Source organism: Carcharodon carcharias, chromosome 16 (assembly GCF_017639515.1).
Source record: "Carcharodon carcharias isolate sCarCar2 chromosome 16, sCarCar2.pri, whole genome shotgun sequence".
NCBI lineage: Eukaryota > Metazoa > Chordata > Chondrichthyes > Lamniformes > Lamnidae > Carcharodon > Carcharodon carcharias.
Genome location: NC_054482.1, coordinates 64600345 through 64619804, shown reverse-complemented (window position 1 = coordinate 64619804; position 19460 = coordinate 64600345). Strand labels below are relative to the sequence as shown.

The 19460-nt window shown below is 44.9% G+C and overlaps 1 protein-coding gene across 2 annotated transcripts in view; it reads left to right on the top strand.

Annotated features, from left to right (window-relative positions):
- oma1 (OMA1 zinc metallopeptidase) overlaps positions 1-13454 on the top strand; it is a 69716-nt gene extending 56262 nt beyond the window's left edge. For both annotated transcript variants that reach the window (XM_041208532.1, XM_041208531.1), the window contains one exon: positions 11524-13454. In XM_041208532.1, coding sequence (XP_041064466.1) covers positions 11524-11763 — 240 coding nt within the window. In that variant the 3' untranslated portion in view covers positions 11764-13454. The remainder of the gene's footprint in view (positions 1-11523) is intronic.
- The last annotated feature ends 6006 nt before the right edge of the window (positions 13455-19460 follow it).

Below are 19460 nucleotides of genomic sequence, written 5' to 3'. Positions count from 1 at the left end.
TCATGGACCTGAAACGTCAACTCTGTTCCTTTCTCCACAATGTTCCCTGACCTGCTGAGTATTTCCAGCATTTTCTGTTTTCATTTTGTACCTCCTTTATTATTTCAAGTTTAATCCACATGTTGATCACTCTTTGCATGAAGAATTTCCGGATATCAGTCCTAAAAGGGCTGTTACTAACTTAAACTGTATCCACACGTTCTGTTGATGCACTTCACAGATAATACTCCAGGTTACGTTTGACTATACTCTGAAGAAATTAACGTATTTTTATCACCTCTCAGTCACCTCTTTTCTTGATAGAAAAGTCCAAGTTTTTCCAATGAGAAATCTTAGGTGAGAAATGAATCCCACATCATACCATTAGCTTTTGCCCATGTAACAGTACAGTGAGAAAGGAACTGGAAAGCTAATGCTTCCACCCTGGAATATACCCTCCTCATTTCCTTTGACATTAAGCAGATACAAAGGAAGATCAAGAAATATCCTTCAGAATTAGTCAAAACTATCAATTAAATTGGAGTGCAAAGGCATAATGTGCCTGATAAGCTTTCTGATTCATTTTTAATGCCTCTGCAACAAAACAACCTTCCCATAATGCATGACCCCTGCCCCATCCTTGAAGATACTGCTAATATTGGTTTGCCTGCACAAGTTGCTAAGTAATCCATATAAACATGTGTCATATAACTAACTCCCTTTGATAGAGGTATTTACATACTAGCCAGGGACCCATTCCTCACAGAGAAATTTTGGAAAAATAACAAGACATTGGATTTGTTCAAAATCTATTTAAATATAGATATTTCGAAAATTCTTTTCACAAAAATGATGAGGCATGGAGAGATGTAATGGTGGCTCTTGATCTGCAGAATTAATGTGCTAATATGGCACAACTGAAGAGGCACCATGCACTTTTGAAAGTCTAAACACCCAGTTGCAGCATTCTGCTGTCTTGAGTGGCACCATTACCAATGTGTGAAAAATAGCATTTGACAACAGAAACATTTCAGTTTTGACACTTTCTTTTCTCCACTGAACTGAGCAAGAAAAAGACTCTTGGAAGTTCGAAGTGTGCTGACAGTATGATTTAACCACACTGCTGTAATCATGTTCCAGGCACCGTAAATCACTGTCAGCATAATTAGAACACAATTATTTCTACTGATTTCCATAATAATATGGTATCTTGTTGATTGATTGACACCCATAGAAAAGATTTTTTTTTGGTACATATCTAATTTGCATTTGTTTAGTTGGTTCATAGCCAACACATTTAATGGTTTGTCTGATTTCACTGAAAAATCCATTTGTTTGGTCTTGATGGGAAGAAATAGATGTTAGGCAGGGGCAATCAAATTAGGTTAGGTTGAAACCCTCTTCCCTGAACAAAAACCCCACAAAGTTCTGCTTTAAGTAAATTATGAGGAGTTTTGATAGCGAACAAGGAAAGTCTTTTTCTTTGACTCTGGGAAGAAGTCCAGCCTTAGATAGCTGCCAGGCTACTCACCTTGCCTCCTACTTGACCAGCACTCGTAAAGTTGTGGCAGAGGTGGAATGAGGCCCTTCAATGACCATCATTTGGCCACTTAAGGACCTCAGTAAGCATGAGGGGCGGGTGAGTTGCCTGACACCTTGCAGGACCACCTTAATATGGGTCAATGGTGGGCGAGTAGGCAGTGGGCAGGGCACCTATTTTACTTAAAGAGCTCACCCACCTTCAAAAACACTGGTCCAGGGTAGGCGGGGGGCAGGGGGGTGGGGTGGGGTGGTGGGTGTGCATAAAATTCAGCCAATGGTTTCTGTGCCTCACCTTCAGCCTAATGCCATCTCACTGGCTTTAAAATGGCCTCTCTGCTTCACTTGCTGGAAAATTGAACAAGAGCTAGACTCGGGGCCCCAAAATTAATCAGAAGCTTGTAGAGTCAGGCTCCTGAAGACTGACTAAAGATTGTATTTTTCACCTAAACAAGCCGTGTGAAAAGGAAAGCAATTTTATCTGTGTAAAAATACCTCTTTTGCTCAGAATTTAAAGTGGCCTGTCTGCTTAACCCAATGGCCAGAATTTTCCTGTTGGCATGCGGGGGCGGTAAAATGAAATGAAATGACCCACAGTGAGGTCAGACGTCACCACGTGCCATCACAATATTTCATTGGGCGGGTGCACAATGATATCCAATGCGCGCCCGCCATTAATTAATGGCCACTTAAGGCCCTTGAGGCGCCAATCGACTATTTTTCGGTGCCAGTGTAATCTTCGGGTTGGTTCATGGGCGCAACGGGCAGGCGGGTATGACACATTTGTATAAACCTCATCCACGGGCGGGATAAAAGGGCTTACTGTGGTCATGAGTGTGCGCTGACAAATATTGATTTTTCAAAGTTATTTCTCTCCTGGTGTTTAACAAGGTGTTTACTAAAACCCGCTTTCACAGCCATATCTCCTTAATCAGTGATTGTCTCCGACTTACCCCATGTGGATTTCAACTGAAATTCCACCCCTCATGTTTCGAACCCACCCAGGATTACAGGTATCTCCGGGACAAAAAATGTTTCTCGGACTGCTGTTCCTGTCACATTCTGAGATCCACACTCAGTGCCATGCGCCGCCATATGAACACACTCGACCTCTCCCTCCAGCAGCACCGCCGTACCCTTTTTCAAAGCTGCGCGTGCCCCCAGTTTCATTTTATTCTTCGTCTCATCCGACGCCTCAACAAGAAACTTTTTCTCTTTCTCTCAAGTGCTAAGGAACGCAACTCCAACAACTCATCGACACCAACACCCATCTAGGACCCTCCACCCCTGCCTGTCCCTCCGTCCCCACCCCATCTTCCAATCCCAGCCCCAGCCGGGTATTTACTATACCCCCTGACCTTCCCCTCTCCGATGCTGAACATTCAGTGCTCAGCAAAGGACTTAGTTTCATACCCTTACGCCCTCACCTCAATGAATTTCAGGCTCGGCATGATGCTGAACGCTTCTTCCGCCGTCTTCGTCTCCGGGCTCACTTCTTTGGGCAGGAATCCTCTCCCCGTTCAACGGATCCTTTCACCCACCTCCAATATTCTCCCTCCACCTGGACCCCTCCCTCTGGATTCTTACCTTCTCTTGATCTTTTCATTGAGAACTGTCGGCGCGACATTAGTCGTCTCAATTTCTCTGCTCCTCTCACCCATTCTAATCTCTCACTCTCTGAACTTACTGCACTCCATTCTCTCAGGTCCAACCCTGACATTGTCATCAAACCCGCTGACAAGGGTGGTGCTGTTGTTGTCTGGCGCACTGACCTCTACCTCGCGGAGGCTGAGCGTCAACTCGCAGACACTTCCTCCTTCCTCTCCCTGGACCATGACCCCACCACTGAACATCAAGCCATTGTTTCCAGGACTGTCACTGACCTCATCTCCTCTGGGGATCTTCCTCCCACAGCTTCCAACCTGATAGTCACCCAACCTCGGAGCTTCTACCTCCTATCCAAAATCCACAAACAGAACTGTCCCGGTAGACCGATCGTCTCATGCCCCACAGAACTCATTTCTCATTATCTTGACTCCCTTCTCTCTCCCCTTGTCCAGTCCCTTCCCATCTACATCAGTGATTCCTCTGACACCTTACGTCACATCAACAATTTCCAGTTCCCTGGCCCCAACCGCTTCCTCTTCACCATGGACGTCCAATCCCTCTACACCTCCATCCCCCACCAGGATGGTCTGAGGGCCCTTAGCTTCTTCCTCGAACAGAGGCCCGAACAATCCCCATCCACCACTATTCTCCTCCGTCTGGCTGAACTTGTTCTCACACTGAACAATTTCTCCTTCAACTCCTCTCACTTCCTCCAAATAAAAGGTGTGGCTATGGGTACCCTCATGGGCCCCAGCTATGCCTGTCTCTTTATGGGGTATGTGGAACATTCCTTGTTCCAGTCCTACTCCGGCACCCTTCCACAACTCTTTCTCCGGTACATCGATGATTACTTCGGTGCCGCTTCATGCTCTCGTCGGGACTTGGAAAAATTTATTAATTTTGCTTCCAATCTCCACCCCTCCATCATTTTCACGTGGTCCATCTCTGACACTTCCATTCCCTTCCTTGACCTCTCTGTCTCAATCTCTGGTGATAGACTGTCCACCAATATCCATTACAAACCTACCGACTCCCACAGCTACCTCGACTACAGCTCCTCACACCCCGCTTCCTGTAAGGACTCCATCCCATTCTCTCAGTTCCTTCACCTCCGTCGCATCTGTTCCGATGATGCTACCTTCAAAAACAGTTCCTCTGACATGTCCTCCTTCTTCCTTAACCGAGGTTTTCCACCCACGGTTGTTGACAGGGCCCTCAACTGTGTCTGGCCCATCTCCCGCGCATCCGCCCTCATGCCTTCTCCTCCCTCCCAGAAACATGATAGGGTCCCCCTTGTCCTCACTTATCACCCCACCAGCCTCCGCATTCAAAGGATCATCCTCCGCCATTTCCGCCAACTCCAGCATGATGCCAGCACCAAACACATCTTCCCTTCACCCCCCCTATCGGCATTCCATAAGGATCGTTCCCTCCGGGACACCCTGGTCCACTCCTCCATCACCCCATACTCCTCAACCCCCTCCTATGGCACCACCCCATGCCCATGCAAAAGATGTAACACCTGCCCCTTCACTTCCTCTCTCCTCACTGTCCAAGGGCCCAAACACTCCTTTCAAGTGAAGCATTTCCCCCAACTTAGTTTACTGCATTCGTTGCTCCCAATGTGGTCTCCTCTACATTGGAGAGACCAAACGTAAACTGGGCGACCGCTTTGCAGAACACCTGCGGTCTGTCTGCAAGAAAGACCCAAACCTCCCTGTCGCTTGCCATTTTAACACTCCACCTTGCTCTCTTGCCCACATGTCTGTCCTTGGCTTGCTGCATTGTTCCAGTGAAGCCCAACGCAAACTGGAGGAACAACACCTCATCTTCCGACTAGGCACTTTACAGCCTTCCGGACTGAATATTGAATTCAACAACTTTAGGTCTTGAGCTCCCTCCTCCATCCCCACCCCCTTTCTGTTTCTTCCCCCTTCCTTTTGTTTTTTCCAATAATTTATATAGATTTTTCTTTTCCAACCTATTTCCATTATTTTTAAATCTTTTATGCTCCCCTCACCCCCACTAGAGCTGTACCTTGAGTGCCCTACCATCCATTCTTAATAATCACATTCGTTTAGATAATATCACCAACTTTAACACCTATGTGTTCTTTTGTTCTGTTGTCTGCGACATCTTTTGATGATCTGCTTCTATCACTGCTTGTTTGTCCCTACAACCACACCAACCCCCTCCACTTCTCTCCCCACCCCCCGCCCCCAAACCCACCCACCCCCACACACACACCTTAAACCAGCTTATATTTCACCCCTTTCTTGGATTCATCCAGTTCTGTCGAAGGGTCATGAGGGCTCGAAACGTCAACTCTTTTCTTCTCTGCCGATGCTGCCAGACCTGCTGAGTTTTTCCAGGTAATTCTGTTTTTGTTTCAAAGTTACTGATGGTTGCCTGTGTGATCTGTAATACCTCAAAACGCATACCAGCTGCTTGTTCTGGACTCACAACCTTCAGGTCAGCATTCTGCAGTGAGGAATCTTTGTTGGGCCTGCAGGTTTCAGGAAGCTTTCCCTTAGCCTGGGAATGGGAGCTGAACTCTCCACTGGAGGCACCTCCTCTGAGGAGGAAGGGAGGGCTAGAAGGGGGAAGAGGCCAGGAGTGCACATTCTGCCTCCAGGGAGTCACCTTTGGGAGGACAGGCACAGGCACAAGGGGTGCAGAGCCAAGAGCTAGTCCAAGGGGCCGCAGAAGACACCACTATCCTGCTACCAAGGTATACAGGCACTGAAGCATCTACCTCAATATGTCTAAGGTGCAGTGCTGAAGGAGGCTCCGTCTCTCAAGGGAGACAGTCAACCATATCTGTCATATGATTGGGCCTGAGATCTCCGTGAACTGTGTGGGTGGACACTCCATGCCAGTGGCTCTAAAGGTCACAGCTGCCCTCGACTTCTATGCCTCTGGCACCTTCCAGAGGTTGGCGGATGATCTTTGCGATGTCTCCCAATCAGCTGTCCGCACTTGTGTCAAGCAGGTTACAGATGCTCTGTTCAGGCGTGCATTGACCTTCATCCACTATCGTTGGGACCTGGTGAGCCAGCGGTTTTGCGGCCATTGCTGGCTTCCCCCATGTCCAGGGTGCAATAGACTCAACACCTGTGGCCATCATGGTGCCAGCAGGTGAGCCCGGTGCCTTCGCCAATAGGAAGGGCTTCCACTCCATGAACATGCAGATAGTGTGTGATCACAGGATGCTGATTGTACAAGTCTGTGCAAGGTACCCAGGCAGCTCCCACGATGCCTTCATCCTCAGACACTCCCAGGTGCTGGGGCTCTTCAGTGCTCCAGCCCGGCTTGATGGATGGCTGCTGGGTGACAAGGGCAATCCCCTCAGAAGGTGGCTCATGCTGCCTCCCCACCATCCAAGAGCAGAAGCTGAGCAGCGGTACAATAGGAATCACACTTCCACAAGGGCTGTGGTGGAGAGAACCATTGGCCTTCTCAAGATGCGCTTCCAATGCCTGGACTGCTCAGGGGGCCCACTCCAGTACTCCCCAGAGCTAATAATGGTTGCATGCTGCGCTCTCCACAATCTTGCTCTGGAAAGCGGGGGCACTGTGGACAACGAAGATGTAGACGCAGTGGCTGTGGCTGCACACAATGAGTCCAGCAGTGAGTTCGAGGATGAGCACGCACATGCGAATGCTGAGTGGGTAGACGCTGACACAGGCATACTCCAGGGAGGCAGGGATACCTGGGAGGCTTAGATCTAATGAACCTTCAGCTAGCATACCGTTTATGGACCTCCAGGACAAGCCTGGCCTGCAGGCTCTGTACTCGACACATAAATGCAAAATCTGCCTGGATAGGAACATTAACTAAGGGCCTTGTTAATAAAGCTGAATGTCCTACAGATCACTCATAACATTGTTGTTAACCATCTACCCGCAGAAGAAAAGAGGCACCCTCAGCCATGGTGACATGTCTGAATTTAATATTACAACCAAAGGAACTTAAGAAAACAAAATGACAAAGGTATTAAAAATCACACCAACTCATGAAGACCTCATTGGGAGCCAACAAAAGCACCAGTGATAAACTCGTGGTGTGCCTAAGGTGCCTTATGTTCACATTTTCGGGTGCTGCATCTGGGTGCTGTCCCCTCACTGGGAGTGGCATCTGAGACAGCCTGCTCACTCTGCTGTCCTGTTGGTCTCGATGACCTTGGCGGCCATCCTTTGGCCCGTGGAGCCTGTGCTAGCCCCTCCTGGGAGGGAGCTGCCAGTTCCACAGCTGGCATCTCCCCAGTCGTCACAGCCACATTGGATGCAACGGTCACTGACAGAGGGACGGAGGAGCTGGCGCCTTCATCCAGAGCACCCTGTGAGGAGCCCGCAGAGACAACATTCAGCCGCTGCGCCGACATAAGGTCACTTCGGACCTCCCTGCTCGCCATGGATGGATGGGCACTGAGCTGGGAAACTTGGTGCACAGACCATCTCCCACACTGGCACTGACCAGCTGAGGTCAATGCCGATGTGAGCATTTGCTGGTCCGAGTGCATCCCCAGGAAGCCCTGATTGGTCTCCTGGAGGATCCTCTCCACGAGAGTCACCACTCTCTCCATAGAGGACGCATGGCGTATGGCCATGAGGCTCATTGCATCAGCGTTAGTCCACAAAGACGACTCCCACCACGGATACCAAGCCAAGTATAGCCTATGTATCTCCCCAGATTCTCCCGTGCACCCAGCCGCATTTCCTGTGCTTGCTGCGTCGCGGACGACTCCAGAGGCACATCATCAGGCACCGACTGAGCATGTGCCTGGTTCCCTGCAGCCCTCTGACTGCTGATGACATGGGCACTCTCAGTCTCTGCCAGCTCCTCCAGCCCCGGGACACTAACCAATGTCCTAATTTCCACCGAGATGCTAGTACCTGTGCTGATGCCTGCGTGGCAGAGATGGTGTGACGTCTGTGACTTCAGGGCCCTCGGCTGCTCCTCCCGGCCCTGCTCCACTGATGCTGAAAGGAAGAACAAGGACATTAGATTAGTTAACGTGGAGACAAAGTCAGTGTGCATCCCTGTCCCCCGGATCATTGACCATAAGCAATGGTCAAGCCATGTTGCAAACTTCAATCACTGAACATTCAGCACTGCCATGGCTGTTGGGAGAACAATGATGACCTCACTGCTGGGCATACATACCTGCCCGTGGCACCCCAGCCTCACCGACACCGGTGAACCTGGGTGCATGGCGCCACCCCAAATCTAAGGCCTCTTGCTCAAAGCAGCTGAGAATTGCCAACTGGGCCGGCCCATTGCCAGTCCTCACCCGCTCTGCTGCATTATGAACATTCTTCTCCTGAAAAGGAGAGATGAGCATTGATTAGTGTAACTTGTACCTGGATTCTCTTCACGGACGACCCACCCCAACTAGAGTGGGACATTGCAGGGCTCCAGTGCCTCCTCACCCTGCTGCTGCCAAACCCTCACACAAAGATGCTAGGCCCGTTCCCCAACCCCCTCCCCCCAGCCAAATGCTGCCTACATCACATCAGGCACCACACGGTCTAACCTTCCATAGCAAAGAGGCACAAGCATGTGAAGCTTGGAGGGCAGCAGATCGATCGGTGCCACGCCATCTTGAAGCTCCCTTCCCAGCATGTCGTCACCCTGACTTTGACATGTCCTGGAGTTCCAGCACCGCGCCTTGTTGCAGCTCCTCCAGGTTGCCCCCAAAACAGTAATGTGGGCCTCAGTATGCCACAGGCTGTGTGTGCAGAATCCATCTCTTCACCACCCTCTCAGGGTGACCTCAGCGTAGGCAATATCTGCTGGCCCACCCAGCGAAGGACACATGCCGTCAATGATTCAATGCAGTCACTACACTCAGACTTGGTGGGGGGTGGGTTTCGCCAGGGGGGAAAGCCTGCCTGCTGGGTTAAGTGACCAATGCCAAGGAAGGCAGCAAGGCATTCGTCAGAAAAACGAGGGGCACAATGCACCCCTGCCCTACCCTCCTGCCTGGCCTGCTCAGCAGCAGTGCTCTCAGGAGCCCTTCACAGCCTTTGAAAAGTTGCAGCAGCTTTTTAAAACAGGCCGCCGGGTCACCATTGGACCCAGCGGTCATTGCAATCCTACCACTGCCCGTCCACTCCTGCTGCCCTCAGGAGCTGCGATTTATACTTCGGCTGGCCTTAATTGGCCCGCCCGCATGAAATGGTGGCGCCGACCTGATCGCGGGCGGTGATCGGGTCAGCTTCCGCTCCATCCGCCTGACAGGCAGAAAATTCTGCCCAATGTAAAGCTCCGCAGCAGGCACAGCTGGGGCTCCAAAATGTAAATCAGTTTGCAGAGAGAAGAAATGGAACTTTTCTGCACAGAAGTGAGCAGCCTAGGTGTCAACTTATTCCTTGTTAAAAAAAAAAATCCTGTTTGGATATTCTTTGTGGAGAAGTTTGTTGCAAAGTTTTTTTAAAAATCAAATTCCTTCAGGTGCAGTTCAAGTGCCTCTTGCATTTACTTCAGAATGTCGCCGATCAGGTCATGGGACCTGACGCAAGATGATGTGAAACACGATGTGAAACAACAATGCAAAACGATGATGCAAAGCGAAGTAAAATCAAAATTGAAGACATAAATACTGGCCTAAAAACTGTGCGACTGTAAAGAAGAACAACTTAAAACAGGGAAACTTGAAACAGGAATAGACTGTACATTAATGGGAGCAGGTTATAAAGGTGTCAAAGTACTGGGAGGATTTTAGAATTCATTAAAGGTGTGAAAAATTGATACCAAAAGAGAAAAAGGCTTGGACTAGCAAGAAACATTGAAACATATTGTATACATTTCTACGGGTATCTAAATAGGAAGAAATTAGTGAAAGTAAATGTGGACCCATTTGAGGCAGACAGGTGAAATTATAATGGGGGAATAAGGAAATGGTCGTGACATTAAACAAGTACTTTATATCTGTCTTCATGGTAGAAGACACAAAAAAAATTCCGGAAATAATGGAGGACCAAGGGCCTAGCAAGAATGAACTTGTAGAAATCAGTATAAGAAAAGAAATTGTACTGTAGAAGTTGATGGAACTAAATGGTGATAAATTCCCTGGAACTGATAACCTACATTCTGGAGGTATCTGCAGAGATCATGGATGCATTGGCTTTGATCGTCCAGAATTCCTTAGATTCTAGAATATTTCCCAGGGATTTGAAAGTAGCAAACATAACACAACGATTTAAGAAAGGAGGATGAGGGAAAATGGGCAACAATAGGCCAGATAGCCTAATATAAATCTAGAGTAAATGTTCGAATCCATTGTTAGGGACATGTTAATAGGACACTTAAAAAATCGTAATATGATTAAGCAGAGTCAATGCAGATGTATAAAAGGGAAACCTTATTTGAGGATGTAACTAGTAAGATGGATAAATGGGAGCAGCAGATGTAGTGTATTTGAACTTACACAAAGCATCCAATAAGGTGCCACACAAGAGGTTATTACACAACATTAGGACTCATGGGATTTGAGGTTATGTACTAGCATGGAATGAAAGTTAGTTAATTTTTCGGTAGTGTTCAAGTGAAAAATCATTACTTGTAATAAGATGTCCCTGTATTTACAGCAGTTAATAAGTCAATCACAATGACAAGATAATGGCAAGAAGCCAGCTAGGTAGAGAGAGTCCTATGACTCATCTTACTGAGACCCCAATGCAAGAGGAAATCTGTTCAGTTGGTAGATTTAAACAAGTTTGTACAACCTTTTATTTATTTTCTACAAACCCTAGAAAATTAAGTCACTTCTTGAACAGGTTTCGTGCCAGATGGCTCCCAATAAATATGTATTGTGTCCTAGTACATTTTATGCTAAATCTTTTTAACAAATTTATAAAGATGTACCTCTTGATTGTTTAGAAGAGAGAAGGGCTGCATGCGGCATAGATTTGACACAGTGAGGTTTGTGCAATGTAGTAAGGTGGTTCAACAAACATTGTATGAAAAAGTGGTTAAAAAGAAACCAGCTTTTGTTAATACTTGAACCCTGAAATTTGCCTTTAAATAGAATTGATTTCCCATCTCTATCTATTTGTGACAACTTACTTTTTGTTTTCCTCATGGTTTCCGTGCAGTGCACTGAGCAATTTAAAGTAGTAACTTTATGAGAGAGTAAGTGGTCTGATCACTTGATGGTGCCCAGTTAGGGTGCTTATTAAAATTTACATGTACTTAACACTGCTGGGAAAGAAAAGGTGAATAAGTTGGAAGAAAGTGAAAATCATAACAAGCCAAATGAAAAGTTCTGTAGTCAAATCAGAAATCCTTACAGACCATGCTTTTAGTAACTAGGGGTACAATTTTTCATGGATGCTGAATCCTGTGGCTAACTTTAGGCATAGTATAAATTACTGCTTTTTGATTTTCTTGCAGGCTATCAAGCTACGAGAAGATTGTAGTTGCCCTTCCTTACCATCTGTAGATCCACGACTGGTCTTTAAGCTCACTGTGCAAGAGATGTTGAAGCTTTCAAAGAAGAGGGAAGAAGCAATCAGCACAGATTCTGGAACTAAGCAGCTACCTCAGTACCATGAACCTGCTCCAGCCACAGTCGAGAGAATACCAACTGTTGTTTCAATACAGGCACTCCAAAATCCACAAAAAAAGTCATAAATTATTCCATTTTTATTCAATATCATGGCATGAAAATCAGCTTTTTGTGTTTTTTTTAAACTGTAACAGTGAGAAGTAGAAATGCTCTGAGTCGATCATGGTCCCAAAGCAAATATTCAACCTGCCCCTGAATTTCAAGTTGTCCTCTAATTGTTTCCTTAATTAGGTCTAGTTCTATTTTGTCTGGAGCATAGCTAAACACAGTAACAAGCCTGTTTTGCTTGGAAAAATATAACTTGCGTTGCGCATTTTTGATGACAAAATATTGTCTCTGGTGTGATCCTTGGAACCCTGTTGCTCCTTGGCTATAAAGGTATTGTGGCTAGTGAAGCCCTCTTTTAAGGAGACTGGGTCAAAAGTAGTAACCATGAAAAATAAACGGTAAAAGAATTAGGTAATGTATGTGAATAACAGAGGGGATGGTACACAGTGGTAATGTTACTGGACTATTAATCTAGAAGCCTGGACTAATCCTGTGGAGACATGAGTTCAAATCCCACCACAGCAGCTGGGAGAATTTGATTTCAATTCAGTAGTAAATCTGAAATAAAATGCTAATCAGGTTAATAATGATCATGAAACTATTGGATTGTCGCTAAAATCCATCTGGCTCACTGCTGCCTTTACCCAGTCTGGCCTACATGTGACTGTAGACCCACAGCAATAACACTCTTTAACAGCCCTCTGAAATGACCCAGCAAGCCACTCAGTTTTAGGTGGCTCACCACCTCCTGCTTAAGGAAAGTTAGAGAAAAGTGCTTGGGCTTGCCAGTGACCCTTATACCCCCAAGAAGATTTTTTTTAATGCAGTATGCAGGAGCATAAGTTATGGGGGCAGAGAAAATTCACCACAAAGAAGAAAAGTAAACAAATCTGCATTTAGATATTAATTGTATGACAATTAGAATCACCATGGTCTAATGGAAATGCCACTTTTAGAGCTATCCTTCTTAACATATCAGATCCTGGTGCGTTCAAATAAAAACCAAACATTAACCTGCAAGTAAAACTTGAATTTGCCAGCATCATTTTTTAAATGTAGTGCTGAATTATTCTGTTTCTTTTGCTGCTTCCATGCCAGTGTAAAAACTAGGATTCTTCTGTCAATGGAGCAACTGCCTCTGCTCTCCTGCAACTTCCAGAGAACATGTGAAAATCTCTCACTTCCACCATAAGTTTTAATGTAAGATTAAGAACCGGGGAAACAATTCTTCTACTCATTAGTGCACTTTCACTGGGCTAAACAAGTATCGTATAAAATGGGTTTTCTATTAGCTATTTGCTCATCAATGGCAATGAAGTTGCAGAATTTCTTAAATATTTAAAGGAAAAGAAATATATTTTTTATGAACTACCAGTATGTGCCTTTTTCATTTACTTTGCAGGTACTAATGAATGCATTGTTTACTCAAGACAAACAGAATTTTGTTGTTAAAATAAAAGGTGTGCAACATTGGGCAGGTCCTATACAGACATATGTTTCAGGAATATTTTACTGCTTACTTTTTCATTGTTAATAGGCTGTAAAATCATTGTTTTTTTACATTCAGATTGTTTTTGCTAGAATTTTTGCCTATTTCATGGTGCATTTGCTGCTGTACTTTTATTAAGAACGAGTTATGATGTTGCCAAAAAGCTGATAAAATAGTAAGCTCCAAATGACTTATTTCATTAAAAATTATTTGTCATCATTTCTCGTCTCAAATACATTTGTCCTCACGTTATGGAAATGTGTGGTAGCATTTAACTTGAATTAGCGACCAGATGTAAACCTGAAAAGTTACCATATCAAGAGAACAGCAAACATATCATTGAGGATAACTTTAAGAACCAATGTGGAGGAAATATATTTCACTTTCCCTTACCACTATCTAGTGACAAGTTAATGGGTGTAGAAAATGGAAGTAAACTTCTGAAATGGCACTGAATCCAGGTAGGTTTGTGGAATGAATAATGATCCTTCTTTAAAATCATGTTATTTTTCATCCTTCACTGCCTTTCTTTTTTTCTTGCTATATTCTCCTTACCACTGAAAGTCATATATTGTGGTAGATCTTTTGGAGCCTTCTGGGTAGCAATTGTAAGAAGTTTTTTGTGTGGAACTAGGCTGCAAAATTTGACTCCATAGCTTCAATATTTTGAATGCCACTTTATCTGCAAATGGTGTCTGTGCCTTTCCCCCACTTCCAGTGCAGCCTTCACCAAACATTATCTTGGTGAGCTTGTGTGCACTGGTGTTACAAGTGTGCACCAGAAGTTATCTCAAACCTGCACAGTTAAACTTGTGCTCAGCAGCATGAAGAACCGTCAACAATTGCTATTTAAAGGGATCATCACCAACTTGCTCCTTAGGCTACAGCATGAGAGGGGGATGGTGCAGATGCAGCAAAGAAGACAAGCTGGTCACAAGGGAAGGAAGATGATGAGGAGAAAGGCTCTCAGCAGAACTTACTGACCTAGGGTATTCCAGGAGCACTTCTACCTCCACCTAAGCCAGGAACTGCATGTTCGGTGTTTGCATTTCATCAAGGAGATGGTCACAGAACTCTGCCGCCTCTTGGAACCAAACCTACGACCTTAGGTAAGGGTTGCAAGAGGTTTTTTTAGATATATAAAGGGTAAGAGAGAGGCAAAAGTGGACATTGGGCTGCTGGAAAATGAAGCTGGAGAAGTTGTAGTGGGGAACAAAGAAATGGTGAAGGAACTGAATAGGTACTTTGCGTCAGTCTTCACAGTGGAAGACACAAGTGACATCCCCAAAGTTCAAGAGAGTCGGGGGGCAGAGTATGGTGGCCATTACCAAGGAGAAACTGCTAGGAAAACTGAAAGGTCTGAAGGTGGATAAATCACCTGGACCAGATGGATTACACCCCAGAGTTCTGAAGGAGATAGCTGAAGAGATAGTGGAGGCGTTAGTGGTGATCTTTCAGGAATCACTCGAGTCAGGGAGGGTCCCAGAGGACTAGAAAATTGTTAATGTAACCCCCCTGTTTAAGAAGGGAGTGAGGCAAAAGACGGGAAATTACAGGCCGATTACCTTGACCTTGGTCGTTGGTAAGATTTTAGACTACATTATTAAGGATGAGATCTCAGAATACTTGGAAGTGCATGGTAAAATAGGGCAAAATCAGCATGGTTTCATCAAGGGGAGGTCATGCCTGACAAATCTGTTAGAATTCTTTGAGGAGGTAATGAGTAGGTTAGACAAAGGAGAGCCAATGGATGTTATCTACTTGGACTTCCAGAAGGCCTTTGACAAGGTGCCGCACAGGAGGCTGCTCAGTAAGATAAGATCCCATGGTGTTAGAGGCAAGGAACTAGCATGGATAGAAGATTGGCTGTCTGGCAGGAGGCAGAGAGTGGGGATAAGGGGGTCCTTCTCAGGATGGCGGTTGGTGACTAGTGGAGTTCCGCAGGGGTCAGTGTTGGGACCACAACTTTTCACTTTATACATTAATAATGTAGATGAAGGAACTGAGGGCATCCTGGCCAAGTTTGCAGATGATACAAAGATAGGTGAAGGGACAGGTAGTATTGAGGAGGTGGGGAGGCTGCAGAAAGATTTGGACAGGTTAGGAGAATGGGCAAAGATGTGGCAGATGGAATACAATGTGGGGAAGTGTGAGGTCATGCACTTTGGTAGGAAGAATAGAGGCATAGACTATTTTCTAAATGGGGAGAGAATTCAGAAATCTGGAGTGCAAAGGGACTGGGGAGTCCTAGTCCAGGATTCTCTTAATGTTAACTTGCAGGTTGAGTCGGTAGTTAGGAAGGCAAGTGCAATGTTGGCATTTATTTTGAGAGGACTAGAATATAAAAGCAGGGATGTGCTGCTGAGGCTTTATAAGGCTCTGGTCAGACCACATTTAGAATATTGTGAGCAATTTTGGGCCCCGTATCTCAGGAAGGATGTTCTGGCCCTGGAGAGGGTCCAGAGGAGGTTCACGAGAATGATCCCAGGAATGAAAGGCTTAACATATGAGGAACGTTTGGGGACCCTGGGTTTATACTCGATGGGGTTTAGAAGGATGAGGGGGGATCTGATTGAAACTTACAGAATACTGAAAGGCCTGAATAGAGTGGATGTGGGGAAGATGTTTCCATTAGTGGGAGAGACTAGGACCCAAGGGCACAGCCTCAGAGTAAAGGGAAGGTCTTTTAGAAGAGAGATGAGGAGAAACATTTTTAGCCAGAGAGTGGTGAATCTATGGAATTCATTGCCACAGAAGGCTGTGAAGACCAGGTCATTGAGTGTATTTAAGACCGAGATAGATAGGTTCTTGATTGGTAAGGGGATCAAAGGTTATGGGGAGAAGGCGGGAGAATGGGATTGAGAAACTTATCAGCCATGATTGAATGGTGAAGCAGACTCGATGGGCCGATTGGACTAATCTCTGCTCCTATGTCTTATGGTCTTATGGTGAGGACAACACTACCAGTGGCCATAAAGGTGACTATGGACTGTAAGGAACATATCTTTTTATTTATTTTGGACTGTTGTAAAGAACATTTTTTTTTTTTTCTGTTGGACTATGGATTGGGATTGCAATGGCTGCAGGGTGAGAGATATATACAATGTTGCAATCTTGGAACACAGTGTGCCATGATAGACAAGATGGTGCCGGAAAGGAGTCGTGGACCAAGGGAGCTGCCTCACAACAACATTCTAATTGGCTCCTGACCAGGTGACCAGGGTTTTGTGTGGTAGCAGTGCAACAGAAAGCTCCTGGCCTGCAGGGAAAAAATATCTCAAATCTCTTTTCCTCATATCTCTATAACCTGTTCTCTGTGAGAAATCCCCTGTAAAAAGGTAAAGGGGAGAACCACTGTTAGAGACATTGAAAAGCAAGTTCTCAACCAGTGAACTAAATACTGAAAGTGCTAGAAGACCACCTCAAGTCATCAACAAGAAGTGAAAGGAATTTGGAAGACATCGGTCAAAATCAACCCATCGAACCCTGTATTCCAGATTGGTGCTATTGAACTGTTTTATCCCACCCTTAAAATCTATGTTTTACATGTCTTGTGTGTGTGTGTGTGTGTGTGTGTGTTTGTGTGTGTGTATGTTTGTAGGGATTTAAGAAGGGGGTAGAATTTAAGCTATAGTGTTAGAAGTTAGCAGTTCATGTTTCTTTCTTTTGCCACTAGTTAAAGACAATTTGTTTAATAAACAGTTATTTACTTAAGTTTACAAACCTGGTGCTTGCATTCTGTCAACCTAAATTAAACAGTTAGGTAGAATTGGGGCAACCTGGTGGTATGGCCAAACTTTTTCACTTTTGTTGTGACTCAGAGCAGTGGGGTTTGATATTACAGTGCACTATTCCCAGTGAGTCATGACAAAGTTTGGGGGCTCGGTCCCATGATATTTTGGAACAAAAGACAATGACGATTTGGGTGTAGATTTAGTTAATAATAAAAGCTGAAAGGAAACACCAGCGTTTATACTATCAAAAATAAGATGGCATTAGAAACTGCTAAAGCTTACTTGAAAGTTGGAGAGATGTCCCTCACAATTTTACATGGGATCCCAAAAGCCAGGTTAATTGGCAAGTAAATTAAAAATTGCTTACTAAAGCTAGGAAGGCAAAGATAATTGAAGAGATGGCACAGCATTTGAAATTGGAAGGAACACCTGAGAGACTGAGTTCTCCAAGCAGTGGTTCATTGGAAAGGGCTCAAATCCAGTTGCAAATGAAAAAAAAATAGAACTCGAGGCAACAGGAAAAGAAAGAGCATTTCAAAGGGAACAGGCAGAAAGGCAGGAGAGAAAGAAAACAAGAAATGGAATTAGAAATGGTAAAGTTAGAAAAGGAGGAAAGAGAAAAAGAGAGCGACAAAGAATTCCAGCTTAGAATGCTGGCCGTTAAAAAAGAGACACCAGTAGATGAGGCAGGACTTATTTCCAAATCAGAACCCAGTGAGGAGATGTTTAAATTTTTGCAGGCTCTTCCGAAGTCTGAGGAAAGGGGTGTTGAAGCATTCTTTATTTCATTTGAGAAGATGGCTAAACAGATGAACTGGCTAAAGGAAAACTGGACATTGCCCATGCAGATCAAATTGACAAGTAGAGCACAGGAAATTTATGCTTCACTGTCAGAGGAGTTTTCTAGGGATTATGATGTTGTGAAAAAGGTCATTTTTAGTGCATATGAGTTGGTCCCTGAAACATACAGACAAAAGTTTTGAAATTTGAGGAAACAGCCTGGGCAAACTTACATTGAATTTGAAAGGATTAAGCAAAGTAGTTTTGACAGGTGGATACAAGTGTTAGGAGTTGAAACTACCAATGCAGTTCTCAGTGAGGCTATTCTCTTGGAAAAATTTTAAAACCCCTTACCTTCTGTAATAAGAACCCATATTGAAGACCAAAGGGTTGCAACTGCTGGATAGGCAGCAGTAATGGCTGATGATTATGAGCTGACCCTTAAAACTAAACCTTTTTTCCATCACCCCCATAAATTTAAAAGGATAGAAAGTGGGGGAGTGAAAAGAAGGCAAGTAGCCAGGGTAAAGAATGGATAGCTGGGAATATCTTGAGATCTTCTCCCCAGATCAGGAAGGAAGGTACTGAGGGTGGAGGTGAAACTCAAAGGCCTAAGTGTTTCCATTGTAATAAAGTGGGACATATTTGTTCAGAATGCTGGAAGTTGTGAGGGAAGTGCTTGGGACTTATTAGAGTTCGTGCGAGTGAGTCTGAAAAGGGAATTCAAAAAGAAAATGCCACAGATCAAATTGTAGCTTTAACTACAAATAAGAGTCTGGAGGTAAACACTGTTGTGAATGCAGGTGAAGTGACTAAGGTAGACGACAGATATAAAGGGTTTTTGCCTAAAGGAAAGATAACCCCATTTTCATCAAACGATGCAGCTAAACCCATAACTATATTAAGGGATACAGGAGCTACTCAAACTCTTTTGCTGGAGAAGGACCTAGTTTTCACTCCAGAGACTTCAATGAAAGCTAAAGTATTGGTAAACGGGTTAAGTGAAGAGTATCCCGGTTCCATTGTAGAAAGTGCAGTTGGAGCGTGATTTGTTGTCTTGATCAGTGGTCGTAGAAGTGGTTACGAAATTACCTGTGGATGGAGCTGATCTACTCCTGGGGAATGATTTGGCAGGAGTGAAGGTTATAGCCTCGCCCATAATTACGGAAAGTCCAAGAGAGGCTAAAGAGACAGAGCAGTTACAAGAACAAGTTCCTAGTATTTTTCCATCATGTGTGGTGAGCAGGGCAATGGCTAAACAAAGTCCATCACACAGGTCAAAGTAGTACCATGAGCAGTTGTTAGAGTAGCTGAAACTTTCTTTAAGGATGAGGATAATTCAAAGGAAGTGTTTGGCTGGTCTTCATTAATTGAGACTCAGAAAGTAGATCCAGAGTTAAACAAGTTAGCACAGTCAGCTCACACTGAATCAGTGGCTGAAGAAGTTCTCGAGTACTATTACTTTAAAAATGGAGTTCTGATGAGGAAGTGGAGACACCCTCACAGACCTGCGGATGAGGAATGGACGGTTGTTCATCAAATAGTGGTACCGCCCAGATGTCGTAAGGAGATATTGCGGGTAACACATGAAATCCCTATGGCAGGACATGTTGGAATATGGAAAACCCAAGCATCAATAAACAGGCATTTTACCTGGCCAAGACTTCATAAGAATGTAGTGCAATTTTGTAGAACATGTCACCTCAACCTC